The sequence below is a fragment of the Equus caballus genome, chromosome 11 (assembly GCF_041296265.1).
Source record: "Equus caballus isolate H_3958 breed thoroughbred chromosome 11, TB-T2T, whole genome shotgun sequence".
In the NCBI taxonomy this organism is placed as follows: Eukaryota; Metazoa; Chordata; class Mammalia; order Perissodactyla; family Equidae; genus Equus; species Equus caballus.
Genome location: NC_091694.1, coordinates 19,114,378 through 19,129,829, shown reverse-complemented (window position 1 = coordinate 19,129,829; position 15,452 = coordinate 19,114,378). Strand labels below are relative to the sequence as shown.

General features: G+C 35.4%; 1 protein-coding gene across 16 annotated transcripts in view; it reads right to left on the bottom strand.

Moving 5' to 3' along the window:
* Nucleotides 1-15,452, bottom strand: part of GPATCH8 (G-patch domain containing 8) — a 102,495-nt gene that overhangs the window by 65,292 nt on the left and 21,751 nt on the right. For 8 of the 16 annotated variants that reach the window (XM_070227160.1, XM_023652404.2, XM_070227165.1 and 5 more), the window contains exons 2-3: nt 13,081-13,155; nt 4,983-5,055 (exon numbers count right to left, since the gene is read on the bottom strand). Coding sequence is in view for 2 of the 16 variants with exons in the window: in XM_023652404.2 (XP_023508172.1) it covers nt 4,983-5,055; nt 13,081-13,155 (148 nt within the window). In the remaining 14 variants the exon portion in view is untranslated. Of the gene's footprint in view, nt 1-4,982; nt 5,056-7,260; nt 7,279-12,040; nt 12,076-13,080; nt 13,156-15,452 lie in introns of all 16 variants that reach the window. The other 8 variants (XM_023652410.2, XM_070227156.1, XM_070227162.1 and 5 more) reach the window with 3 other exon arrangements.

The following is a 15,452-nucleotide window of genomic DNA, read 5'->3' as shown; positions in this document are numbered from 1 at the left end:
AAAGTGTTTTCAGTAAGTGGTGCTGGGAAAACTGGAAAGCCACATGTAAAAGAATGAAAATTGACCATTCTTTTTCACCATTCACCAAAATAAACTCAAAATGGATCAAAGACCTAAAGGTAAGACCTGAAACCATAAGGCTTCTAGAAGAAAACATAGGCAGTACACTCTTTGACATCAGTATTAAAAGGATCTTTTCAGACACCATGTCTTCTCAGACAAGGGAAACAACAGAAAGAATAAACAAATGGGATTTCATCAGACTAAAGAGCTTCTTCAAGGCAAGAGAAAACAGGATTGAAACAAAAAAACAACCCACTAACTGGGAAAAAATATTTGCAAGTCATATATCTGACAAAGAGTTAATCTCCATAATATATAAAGAACTCACACAACTCAACAACAAAAACTCAAACCACCCAATCAAAAAATGGGCAGGAGACATGAACAGACATTTCTCCAAAGAAGATATATGGATGGCCAATAGGCACATGAAAACATGTTCATCATAACTGATCATCAGGGAAATGCAAATCAAAACTACACTAAGGTACCACCTTACACCTATTAGAATGGCAAAAATAACCAAAACAAAAAGTAACAAGTGTTGGAGAGGTTGTGGAGAAAAAGGATCCCTCATACACTGCTGGTGGGAATGCAAACTGGTGCAGTCACTATGGAAAACAGTATGGAGATTTCTCAAAAAATTAAAAATAGAAATACCATAAGACCCAGCCATCCCACTACTGGGTATCTATCCAAAGAGCTTGAAGTCACCAATTCCAAAAGTCCCATGTACCCCTATGTTCACTGCAGAATTATTTACAATAGCCAAGACGTAGAAACAACCTAAGTGCCCAGCAACTGATGACTGGATAAAGAAGATATGGTATATATACACAATGGAATACTACTCAGCCATAAAAAAGAATAAAATCGTCCCATTCACAACAACATGGATGGACCTTGAGGGAATTATGTTAAGTGAAATAAGCCAGATACAGAAGGACAATCTCTGTATGACTCCACTCATATGAGGAATTTAAACATGGGGACAAAGTGAACAGAATAGTGGCTACCAGGGGAAAGGGGGGTGGGCACAAAGGGTGAAGGGGTACACCGACAACACAGCTGACAAACAGTAATGTATAACTGAAATTTCACAAGATTGTAAACTATCAAACTCAATAAAAATTAGCTTTAAAAAAATAAATGAGAATACCTACTCTCAAGGAACGTGAAGCCATTTGTCAGTTAAATATTCAGATTGATCACATACTTAATTTTAAGCATGGAAGGAATATACAAAAGTATAAAACATGGTCCTTGGCCTCAAGAAAGCTTCAAAGGTCTACAGTAGTTAAAAAACCAAGACTTGGGGGATTGGAAAATAAACCTGAAGAGCAGGAATGGTGTCTTATCTACTTTGCCCATGGCTTATGCTATTTCCAGCCAGTATAACTAGAATACATTATTAGCTTACTAAATATTTGTTGGTTTCTATTACTGACTGAACCTTCTAACCAGGATGAGATGTGAAATAACATCAAACCCCATTCATTTTTCTCAGGGGCTGAACTTTTGTTTGTTACCAAAAACCCAGCCAAATCATCAAATAGCTCTTAGACAATGTAACGAAGGAAGTTCAGGTGCCATTTCTGGGTTACATCTACTGACTAAACATATTTTACAGCAAAATAAAGATTCGGAGCTACATTTCATTCCATTTCAAAGCTGTTAGAAGGGTATAAAACAATTCAAGAACCAAATGCAGTCCAACTGCCACAAAATACAACTATCATTCACTGTTGCTTTATTCCAAATTAAACATATCCTCTGCCTCCACAATAAGCAATTGTCCATAATATTTCTCATCAACAGGCCTTTCTTTGTGTTGTTTCCTTCAGATACCGTCAACATCTTTTCTACAGGTCTTTTTTTTTTTAAATACTAATAATCATTTATCTGCTACACACAATAAAAGCTCTTATTTTAACTTTTGAAATATTTTAATAAATACTAAGAGAGAACAAAAGGCAAATAGGAGAAATTCAAATATACAAATAAACCCACCTTACAAAGTACAAGTTTCTATCCTGCCACGGACAGTTTCGTTCCAGAGTCAGCATGCCCTATTCCCCCACCTACCCAGTAACAAGATATCTGCACCGGAACCCCAAGGACTGGAAGTCTTTGTAAAAAGCTCGCATGGGCCAAAATAATTTTTAAACATTAACAAGAAATCCCAAAGAGATCAGGTTTAAATTTTAGTGGATGGTTATGTGCTAAAGACGTTACAGCCTTAAAATCAAATAAAAAGGAAAAGTGAAAGTTGACAATAAACTAGTAAATACAAAAAACTTACAAAGCTGTGAGCCTAGAAATTACATGCAGTAACTAGTTTATGCAATATTAAGGAGGTATTATTATTTTCACTAAGCAATAGGGCTTTCTTCAGTGGTTATTTATAGCAAAGGTCTGGTACAATGAAAAAACCTGAGGGCCAGCCTGGTGGCGCAGCGGTTAAGCTTGCACATTCCGCTTCTGTGGTCTGGGGTTCACCAGTTTGGATCCTGGGTGCAGACCTAGGCACCACTTGTCAAGCCATGCTGCGGCAGGTGTCTCACATATAAAGTAGAGGAAGATGGGCATGGATGTTAGCTCAGAGCCAGTCTCCCTCAGCAAAAAGAGGAAGATTGGTGGCAGATGGTAGCTCAGGGCTAATCTTCCTCAAAAAAAAAAATCTGTCATGAATTACCTCAATATGCCAAAATGTGGCTATATTCTAGGTCAGACCATGTTGGTATTACAGAAAGAGCTATGTAATAGAAACCAGCACAATGCCTGCACACTGCTGAATCTGACACTGAAAAATAAAGAGCCATTTACAAGACAATTAAACTCCCCCTCTAATGTTGGTAATAGAATAAGGTTCCATTCTTTTTGAAGGGTAAAGACACTGTACCAGCCACTCAAAACAGATCGGCTTTGCACCACAATGTGAATTTAGTTAACACTACTGAACTGTACACTTAAAAATAGTTAAGATGGGTTAGCTCAGAGCTAATCTTCCACAACAACAACAAAAAAAGTTAAGATGCTAATTTTATGTTATGTTTCTTACCACAACTGAAAAAAAAAAAAAAGAAGAGCCTCAAATTTCCCTTGTCTTTTAAATGAATAATGGATTTATGAGTTACTGAGTGCTTATTATACGCCTGTTACCATGGAAATGGACGTAGATAATGGATAAAACCTAATTCTTCTTTTCAAGGAGTTCAAAGTTTAAAGAGAACCAAAATTCTAAAGTATTCTTAAAATAAAATAAAATAATAATAATTTTCTATCACTCAAAAATAGGGGAAAATCCTCATGTACCTCTCCTTTCTTAAACTCACTCTCTGTCTCTCAGTCTTTCTGCATGTTCCAGTTGTACTTTAAAAGGTCTCTGATGCTTACAATGGAAACTTTGGGGATTCAAACAGATCTGCTAGCCCCAGTCCCTATGAAATGTCCCAAATTCTACTCCCTTGTGTGCCTGAACAAAGAGACTAACAATCAACAGTGCTCCTGGGCATCTCTGATAGGAAGAGATGTTTCAAATACTAAGGAAAGATCAAATCCAGTCTTCAGATCTTCTTCTGAGCAATCACCTCCATTCAACTCAACCCAGCACTTATAACTATGCAAACCACTGGGACAAATTCTATCAAGAAGTCATTTCTATTTCAGTCCTGATTACCCTACCTCTCTTCTGGATTGTTACAAAATCTAGGGTCTAAGGCATACAAATTGTTCTTAATTATAGAGCGTTCTTTTACTGTTAGCAATGAATACTTGCACCACTGGGAAAACAAGTTTAATGGTAATCAAATCTTTCAATCTCCCCAAAAGAATAGGTTAATGCTTAGTAATAAATATTAATTTGAAATATATTTATTGAGCATCTCCTTTGTGTCATCACTGAATAGAATATGTAGAAATGTAATTTAAAAAGCCAAAGTTTTAAAGACTGAAATGCCCTGCTTCATGCCCTGTCCTCTTGTGCCCCTTAGCACACACACACTTGAACTGATTAGACTTCCCCTCCAAACTGGAGAAATCTACTTCCAAAATTTAAAGAATTAGTCAACAGTAGCACACCTCTCCCCAAAGATCCCTTTACACAATGAGACCCTCCATGACCAGATGCAGAAGTGCAGTGATTCCCATCATTTTCTGAGGTAGTGTTTACATCTGCAAAGAATAAACAGTAGCTCTTGAGTAGAAGGAGCTAAAAAGTGAATGTAACTGGTTAGTTTCCAACTAGCAAGAACTCGGAAGCAGACATATTAGTATCTTGTTTTTATCCAAATAATTAGTACAGGTAAAAGAAAAAATAAATATAATGGAAACACTAAGCCATACATTTTCCAGAGCCTGATCTGAACCTGAGAAATGGCCTCTCAGCTCAGAAAGCCCTAGAAAACCTCTGCTTCCATTTTATACTTCATGTGGGTTAACTTTTCTACTACTACATGGATTCTGAGTACAGAGAAAAAAATCTCCAGGGCAATCACAAGCTTCAGGGAGAATTTAGGAAGGCAAAAATTAAATTCGGCTATTGAATGGTTCTCTTTATAATACTGAAGCCACAATACGACATCACTAAATGACACAAATAAAGCACACTCGGATACTATGAACGTCTTTTACTCCACCCACCCATCATCCCCACCAAAACAATTTAAAACTGGTGAGCCATACACAATATGTTTGGTCTGAAAGTATTCATGACATAGCAGCTTACTCTTGCAAATATTAGCTTAAAAGTGACGTACAATACAGTTACAGGAAAAACAGACTATTCTAAGGGGGAAAGGCAGGAGGAAAAAACCAAACACTTTTTAAAAAAAGACAACAAATATATTCAGGCACAAGATCTGCATCAGAAACATTGTTTTCTTTCTTTTTTTAAATTTCTGTACACTTAAAAAACTTACCCTGAAGAGATTTTCCCAATCCCTGGCCCAGCTTCCACCCATGTTTCTGGAGTAAGCGATGTCCAATATTATCCTGACAGACAGAACAGAGAGACAAACCAAAAATATTCCAATAATATATTCTTCCCTTCCTAGTGACATTTAAACAGGTGATGAGCAAGAGATAATTCTACATATATGCATGCAAAAAAGTGCTAATAATAGGGTAAATGTGCCCAATAAAAGGGACATTAATGTAAAAAGAAATGCTGGCTAGTATTTTATAATGGGAAGAACATAGGGGATAAAGGGTCCTTTCTGATGGTGTGCTGGGCAACTTTTGCACATAACACTTTAAAAAGGAGAAAAAAGGGAAGGGGAAAATGGGGAAGAATACATTTATGAAGTTTAAAACTAACATTAAAAAGCATAAAATCAAGGTACTTATACAATCATATCCACCACCTAGACAGCACCACTTTAAGAGTTTTTTTTTTAAAGAAAATCTACATTGTGTTTAGTTTCTTTGTTTATGTGTCAGGCTTTCATGATACAAAGTAAGTTGTAAGTGTAAGACTGCCCCACCACTAGAAATGAAAACACAATCAGAGCAAAATCCAGGCTAGACTTGATTGGTTTTTTAATATATATATATAAAAAATATAAATATTTAACTAGCATGCAGCCAATATTAAACTGAAAAAACAGTGAAGTTAGTAAAACAAGAAATTAAATTGATTAAACAGAAAAATAAAATGAGCTCAAGCACAGACTGAGTGATGCATTTCAACATGTAATCTAACAAAAATGCTAAAATGTTAGAATGAAACAGGCCTAGCAGTAAGTTAACAGTAAAGAACCATTAGTGCATGTAGGGGGAAAAAACCAATATACATAATGTCTCATCTTCCTAGGAGCACACTGGAAAAGGTATTTCAATGTAAATTCTATGAAATGACACCAGAAACAACAATTAAATGTCAGCTTCTGCGTAAGAGTTCAAGATCTTAGAAACCTCTGCAGACCTTTGTCCAATTCTTTGCTTTTTACAAATACTGTGAAGTATGGACACAAAGCTAAAGTAACCATTAACTGCATCAGATAAAAAGATGCTACTCATCCAAAGGAAAACATTTAAAAATTATAAACACAAAGTGTCCTATATGCATTAAAATGTAATTTATAGTATTAATTTGGTATCACCATTGGAAAACAACCCATCTCCTGAAACCAATTTATAAAACCATAAATCTCTGAATTAAAATAAAGAATCTCATATTAAACTGCTTTTTATCTCTGGCTCAATACTCAATGGCAAAATGCTCTTTGGAGTTACAGAGGAATGAAAAATTATTATTTTACTGTTATCTTCTCTGACAGTAAGTTAAAAGAGAAACATTAAGCCTTCTCAATGCTCTGTTTTAAAAAATTTTTTAAAAAGACAATTTCCTTCTACAACTTTATGACAGCCTGCAAACTGGAAACTGTGCTGAGCAGCCAATTATTTCATTGATCGGAGGGGAAAAAAGATCAGGACACCTTTTTAAAAACAAAAATGAGGCAAAGGATAATGAAAAACTTGTTTCTAAAGATACCGTTGTTTGAAACATATATATACAAAATCATTGTGGTGCACAAAATGTCACTAGAAATTATTTTTTGCTAGGAACTGAAAGAACCAGAAAATGCTGTGATTACGGGTAATCCCAGGTATGACTTCCACATTATTATCACAAAAACTTAATCCAACACTTTTGCCTCTTTTTCTTCCCTTCTCTCTTCCCAACTGAACTGTCAAGAAAAGCATCCCCTTAACCAGGACTGACTGGCTATTTATAAATAACTTGACTGTAAAAAAAAAAAAAAAAAAATTAAGTCTTAATACAAGTAATGTTAGCAGAAAATGAAAAGGTAAGGAGGCTTTTATTATATTACTACGAAAATAAACTTACCTGTACATAAAATCCTTATTTTATATCATAACTTCTACAACTGAACAACTATGGAAAGGACAAGGATAGCAGAATGACTCTAAGATTATGTAGTTGATTAAATGGTTATTTAATCTTTTAATAGACAAATGTTACAACTATACTTGGCACAGAGATTTAGGGTATTAAACCATGCTGACAAAAATTGTTGCCCCCTTTATTTAACAAAACTCAATCTTTGGCTAAGTGGAGATGAGACATTATGCTGACTGTGTTATATCATGAATGCACTAAAATAAACAGACAGATGAAGCAGTATGCTATTTCCAAAAGCAGTGCAAGTGGAGTGAAAGCATTTCCATACGAACCTGGCTTTAAAAACTGGGCTGTCAAAAGAACAGTTAAATGTAACACAAAGTAAGAAACTGTCCAATCACTAATGGTCGTTTTTTTTTTTTTGTCTTGTTTTCAATTCACTGCTTGCAATTAATGTATTTATTAAAGAAGGGTGAAAGCATAAGTAAATTCACGAGTCAAGACCAGCTGAGAGATTCAAGAGCAGCGTGTTGTGACTGACAACAGTGAAAGGAAAAGCAAATGTTAAAGGGAGAGGGAGAAAAAAGAAAAATTTGGGGTTATACACATTAGCACCACTTTTACAAAACCACTCAAGATGGCTGTCACCTTCTCAAAAAAAGCTATTAAGACAAAATGGCAGCAGCATTTCTTTTCTAAAACTATAGGTGAAAAGTGTTCTTTAATTAAATCTACCTTCCTAAGTATGAATATGGAATGAAATGTCAGGGGCTATATTAAAAGTAACATGCCACTCTATGTCCTTGTGATTACAACAAATGCAACAGAAACAACAGACATGTCTCCCGGAACCTCTTCCTCTCACCAACCTCCTAGATTAAGTGAATGACTAACAGAAAATCTAGACCTTTCCTATCATTCCAGACTACCTACTTTTGGAGGAAAAAAGGCAGCTCTGTGACTCTGCAGAAAGGGCTAGTACTCAGTATGGTCCCTTTTCCTACCAAAAAAAGAAAAAAGTTTTATAAACACTCATCAAAAATCCAACAGGCTTAAGGATGATGATTAAAGCAAGGAGGGCACACCAAAATATCTTATAACAAAGAACAAAGCAGACTTGTCTACCTCTGAAATGATCAAAATGTCGACTAAACTTCCACTGATAAATAAGGGACTCAGTCACTAGCCTGTGAAAATAATTCATCTACTCTGTTTAGGGTTGTGATTTTGCCAATTATTCCCATGGATGCTATTAATAACAGTAAATTGGAGTAAGTAATTTATAGCCCAAACAGGTAATCTAGGCATAACAAGGGCAATGAGCACTAAATTTACTTCTAAAACAGTGACAATTTACTATTTCTATCACTATAATAGTGACTAAAATGTCCTTCAGTTTTTTTAACTTTTAAATAAAATACATAATTTGGGGTTTAATTATAATCTCACAGAACCAAAAATAAACTGTAGAAAATTTTTTTAACACAGTCTGGTTTAAGACTAACAAAGAGGCATGACAGTGGTAGGGTGTTTATAATTTAAACGCACGTGGAAGAAGTGCAGGGAAATACTAATTTTAAACTAATTAATAAAACAACTGAACTTTGCCCAAGGGAAGCAGTCAAACAGCTGGTTTTCCACACACTTCATAGAGAGTTCCCACAACCTATTTGTAACTCTCTGTGCCCAAGACTCCAAAATGGTGGCTGTGCAGCATTTTCTGTGGTTGGGCATGAAGTTCTTCTTAGTTCTGGTTAAATCACAAAGCTAAGCTGAAAACCCCAACTTTTTTCACCTAGATTTACCTCAGCTGGCCTTTACTTTTTTTTTTCTATTTCTAAACTTAAATGTATAATTAAAATGCTACATTTTTATCCTTTGTTCCCCTCTATTATATGTGTGAGAAAGGAGGGTATAATTTTTAAAAGCAAAGACATTGGAAAGCAAGAAACGTGTATTATAAACAACTAACAATATGCTGAAAAAACAATACTAGGGGAAAAAATGATTATTAATTGTTTCAGCCATTCCTCAATATCTTTATGTATTAATTAAAAAGAAACTAGAAAACTTCCCCAGGAACTTTTCTCTGCTCCATAAGCTGTACAGCATCACAGAACAACGATCATTTTGGCAATAGCACCACCAATTTGTATACTGGGAGGCTGCCAAAACACAGATAAAAATTTACTTTATTGTATGGGGTTGATTCCAAGTTTTTATAGCAGAAAATAGAATATCATGTCTCAAGAGAAAACTATACTACAATTATGTCAGTGACTATATGAATATTAATTCCATGCTGAATTTTCTTTTAGTAGACAGCCACATTTAATTTACACCATTTAGCCCACTTTCAACAATGACAAAAATGGTTAAGTCTCTTGAGTGGATTGTAAGCTTTGCCGATTGTGTATTAAAGACTCTATAAGCAAAAACCAAATGCTACTAGGTGAACCCATGCAAACAACAAGTTGTAAAAATTCCCAAAACAAAAAATCTATATAGCTCACTACAGATGACACAATGAAGACTAGAGAGAAAAGCCATATAGTAATGCTACACCATTCAGCTCCAAGAAGCACGTTATCTGTAGTGCAGTCCATGGATGGTCACTGCCAACTGTCAGATCAGCAGTCTTAGAGAGTTACAGTTGGAAACTAGTGGAGTCCACAGATCTAAACAGACAGGCAACATGACAAAACCCAATTATACATATACTTCTAAATCCCTAGGTGAGCAAAGTAAACATCAGCAAATGGAGTTTGAAAACTCATATTAATTTTTAAAACCTCTTCAGTCAACCTGACAACTCTAAAGACAGGATTTTAATCAGTCAGGTAGAACAAAGACCAACTAATGGGTAGTTTTACGTCCAACTGCAACAATGACAAGATATTTTAAATCTATGGTGCAGGCATTTTGCCTTTTGTATAGCTTACAATCTCTCTCTCATCTGATTTCTCTTCCTCCTTCTATGGTAAAGCTCATAAAGGATCATATATCCTAAATCATATCAACCAATTCTTGGAACTATGGTGGACTCCTATTCTGGGCTATGGCTTTAGATTACAATTTTATCTGTTTTCTAAATATTTTAAGTATGTAGAGGTCAAAAACATAATGGCTGGCACCTAAGAATCTCACAAAACAATAAATTAAAATTCAGTTCTAAGAAGTTTTTTGCAATTAAGGGTAAAATGTTAGTACTTTCCACCTCTTTAATTCAGATAATCAAGCTGTCAGGCAATTCTTTCATAATTTTCTTAGAATAGTGCTTTATTCTTGACCAGAAATTTCATTGAAAGATATCTGGTTGGTTGAAATAAAGCAGAGGAAATAAAACTTTAAAACAAAGATTATGAAATACTTTACAAATGCTGGATTTTGATGTGTTTTCAACATTTCCTGATCGAAACTGAATATCTGTAACAGCTCACTAACAAATCTAGGCTTCAGAAGTTTACTAAAAGAATAATGCATTATTGCATCTCTGTATCTCATTTCCCATCCTGCCGGTTTGCAACAAACTTACCCTATTACAAAAGACCTTAATCCTATACTCACAATAACCCTTCACACAGGCATATTCTTGGCACAAACCTGTGCAGAAACTTCCATGGTTACCAGCTGCTGCAGATTACCTTTGTTAAAAAAAAAATGACTAGACCTTTAGCTCCTGCAATGATCTGTAGACTCCCAAAGCTGCATTATTTCCAGCCACTTTTGAGTTGCATGCTGTAGCAAAACAGTCAGCACCTCTCAATAGATATTGCTGCAGAGAAAGATTTTAATTCAGCAGAGACTCTCTCTGTTAGAAGCAACGCCACTTCCCCCTAAAAACAAGATAGTTCAATATAGCCAGCCATATAACTAACATATACTTATTTGGTGGGCACTTCTCTTCTTTTGGGGGGGTAGGGGGGCAGCACAACACTACCTACTTTGTTGCCAATCATTTTAGGAGATCTTTAAAAACTTTAAATTTATCCCCAAATGATTTGATAACAGAAATAAAATCCCTCCTAACTTGTATGTCCCACTTCTTTATACCACAGTGCAGGGTATGGAGCCCCTCCTACTACCTAAACTACCACATCACAAATAATGCATATATTTATGTGTTTCAGAAGTAAATTTTCATTAGAAATACAATTAATATACATCTCTAAACATACACTTATTTATTAAAAAAATTAAATATCCAGTACCAGTATTTTACCATTTGCTATTTTCAGTGAAGAGAAAACTATTTAACAAAAGGCATGTATCAATTCCACTCCTACTCATTGAGATTACTCAACAATGATTACTCAGTCAGACTGTCTTCTGATAGTGTTCTCCCTATGACATGTGCTGGAAAAAATCCTGGACAGTGTGAGAGGAAAAAGAGCATTAGTCTCACATGCCAAAGGAATGAATTTTCCAAAAACCTTAAAATGTAGCCCTAAAAAAAAGGCTTACATAATTTTAAGTATCATTTAATTTAGTGCTTTTTAAAAATCTTTGTTGAGTATAGTAATAATGAATACTGGTCTGCAAATCTAGTTAGTTAAACTTCCTGCTACTGTTGAGTCAGAGTACCCACAGAATAATAGCTTGTATAAGAATATTAATCAACCATGTACCTTGTAGAATATGGTACTTGGGCCTTGCTTCTGACAGCTATCTGTTCTTAAACTTTGACCCAGAGAGACATTTAAATTAAAAGGGAAAAAATAAATTATTTTTCAAGTACAAGATACTGATCTAGCTGGCCTACAGAGTTCATTGTAAAATTCTGCCTCATGATAATTACCAAGATGACACGGAACTAAGGCAAAAACTTCAGTGATTTTTAACTTAGCAAAGTGGGCTTGGCATTTTATCCTTAAGTCAAAACACAAGACTGGGCTTCAGCACAACATCAGATGTGAATTCTCCCTCTGCAGCATTATCACATGCGTCATCAATTACTGCCATGCCTAAGTCTAGCATCATGCCAGCACATTAAGACAGAAGGTACTATATGCAGTGTTCACTGGACCAGAAGAACAGAAATAAGAAAGGGAGGTGGGGGAGAAAGAAACCCTAGAGAAGAAATTAAAAAAAGGCAGACCGTGCAATACAAACCAGATCATGGCTGCTTAGCTAATATGGGCCAACTGCTGTGGAAGAAAAATGTCGAACACCCCAAGTTGTGTAAATTTCTGTAAACATCTAAACATACACACAAACACACACAACACCAACCTAATTAGGAACATAAATATATGTTGATCCTTTACTATGTTACAGTTATGAAAATAAAAGCTAAAGTTCAAATATCTGTGCTCTCTAAATTGCCTGATTTTCCTAAGGGTAGAGAAGCTGGTGTTTCTTAAAGGAAAAGGGGAATTGTCTTAACTGCTATAAAGATAAAGATTCTCTCTTGATCATTTTTCACTCAAGTTTACCAATAATCACTGAAATCCTTACTAAATACTTAAGCACAAACATCAAATACTGACAAGTATTTAACAAGTTGAGACATTCTAACAAAGGAATGTATAATTTGAAAATAAAGGGCTTTCAAAATTAAAATAGTATTCAAAAACTAAAGGTTTTTTAAAAATTAAGAGTCAGGAAAATAAATCTTGTTCTATTGCTTTGCATCTATGTCCAAAACTAAGCTGTGTGAAGAGGGAGAAAAAATCAACTTTTGACAAAAACCAGATATCTCTTAAGCTACAGAAACCAAATTTACCATGTTTCACAAGAGTCTGGTAAGTAAAACATATTAGTTCTTAACTGTCCTTAATGGAACATTTCACACATGATGTGTTGCCCAGAAAAGGTGAAGCTTTTAAAGGATCAAAATACATTTTACTCCTTTATTCAATTTACAAAAACACTAAACTTTAACTTGCTATCTTTAACAGAATATCAGTATGGGCCAAAATGATATTTTTTCCATCAAAATTCTAAATTGTTTCTACATTTTTCAAACTAATTTCCCGATATATTAAATATTAGATTACATCCCAAACTCTATTTGATTACCATAGGGCATGCAAGAAAACAGCTCTAAACTGTACTATAAGTTATTAATAAGCTTAACTTCATTCACATCAAGTATCACACGAACACTACCTAACTAGTTATGATCCAAAATTAAGTACTGATCATCTTACCGATTCTATAGGCTTGTCAAGTGATGCTTGTTCAATTTCCAAATGTCCTTCTTCATACTGATCAAAGTGATTACCCTGCAAAAACAAGACAACAGTTACTTTTCAAAAGCAATAAAGGCCAAAATTATTATTATTATTGTTATTATTTTAAGATTTTATTTTTTTTACTTTTTCTCCCCAAAGCCCCCTGGTACATAGTTGTGTATTTTTTGTTGTGGGTCCTTCCAGTTGTGGCATGCGGGACGCCGCCCCAGCATGGCCTGACAAGCGGTGCCATGCCTGCGCCCAGGATCTGAACCAGCAAAACCCTGGGCCGCCGAAGCGGAGCATGTGAACTTTTAACCACTTGGCCACGGGGCCGGCCCCAAGGCCAAAATTATTAATACCCTAATTAAACTTGGGGTTATTTCTAACTTTTCATTCTTTCAATAGACAACCAAAACTGTGCCACAAATTCAGACTTTTCAAGATCTATAAAAACAATTTATTAGAAGTCTAGGTCTAGCAAACACGAACTCTTCTTCCTATGACAGGCATTGAAATTGATAACTAAAACACTATCTATCATTTGGGATATCAACTCTTTCTTAGACTGACTATATTAGGAAGACTGCAGAATCTTAAAAAACAAAGGGCCGTGGCCGGCGCCATGGCTCAGTGGTTAAGTTCGCGCGCTCCGCTTCGGCGGCCCAGGGTTTCCCTGGTTCCGATCCTGGGCATGGACATGACACCGCTCGTCATGCCATGCTGAGGCGGTGTCCCAGATAGCACAACTGGAAGGACCCACAACTAGAATACACAACTATGTACTGGGGGGATTTGGAGAGAAGTAGGAAAAAGACAAAAACAAACCAAAAAAACCCAAGGGCTATATTGCGTTTTACTTTCCATAAACAATACTATACTAAAGAAAATAACTCATAGTAATAGAAGAATGCAAGTAAAATCTATCATAATACTGTTCAATGTTGATAACACTGCTTTGAACTAAAACTCCTAAAACATTCAACTTTAAAATCACGTGCTAACTTCCAAGTTTCAAGAAATTCAAAAAGACAATCTCTTGACACAGCATCTCAAATGCAGCTTATTCCTAAAATGATCTGCCAAGAGAGATAAACACGCCTGTATAATACCGCATTTGACCATTATCAAGCAAGCTGTCAGTGTAACTATAGTAAGTCAAAACAGTTCAATCGAGGACAGCTGCAGACAACTAGGGCATTCTCTCTAATCATGGTTTTCTCTGATCTTCCTGATCCATTAGAAAGGAAGAGCTTTAAATCAGAGTATCAGTTTTCTGGGCTGGCCCCATTGCCTTGTGGTTAAGTTCCACTTCAGAGGCCCGGGTTTGCAGATTCAGATCCCGAGTGCCAACCAGCACCACTCCTCAGCCATGGCCGTGGCAGCGACCCACATATAAAACAGAGGAAGACTGGCACAGATGTTAGCTCAGGGCTAACCTTCCTCAAGCAAAAAAATGAGGAAGATTTGCAAGAAATGTCAGCCCAAGGCTAATCTTCAGGTAAAAAATGTTTTCAGGTTCCCTTCTTGTTACAAAGTAGAGGGCATGAGGATTTGTGAGTCCTAAATGGACCTAAATCAAAAGACTAAAGACTTCAATCTAACCTAAATTAATTCGGTGGCTGGAGTGGTACAACAACTTGAATGTTAACCTAACAAAAAGTTTCTTTGCTTTTTAAAGGTAAAAATTTAGTTGAAAAGATGAAACATCAATAGAGGGCTCTAACATACAACGTGCCACACTGTGTTATAAATATTAAGTTACTTGCTTCCTGCAAGTCCTTAAGGAGAAGAACTGAGTCCTATTTATTTCTCACAACCCTAAAACTTAATATAGTGGCTAAACATTAGAGAACAATTAGGTGCTAAAATTGTGTGGTAGTGAGGAACAAGTTCTGAACTAGACAGTAGTGGTGATAATGGTTGTACAACATTGTTAATGTACTTAATGCCACTAAATGTACACTTTAAAATAATAAAAGTGGTCAAGTTTATGTTATGTGTATTTTACCACAATAAAAATGATAAAAATAAAAATAATATTGTGTAGTAGAGTCTACTCAAAAGAAGAAAGGAATAACAGGACAGGAGTGGGTTAGCCAAAGACAAAAAGCAAATCTTTAAAATGGAACAAGATTTAAAAGCAGGTATTCCAAAAATGAGAAAGAGCAATCACCAACAAATACTAAAAGTGAAAAAATAGCTATGAATCATGTAAGTCTGTCTTAAATTAATCTCCAGTATTTTGTCAAATGATCCCTTTAAAATAACACCTGCCTCTTGGCCTTTTAACTTCTACTGCAACATTTAAAAGTTTAACAGTTACTTAAAAGGTGTTAATTGCAAAG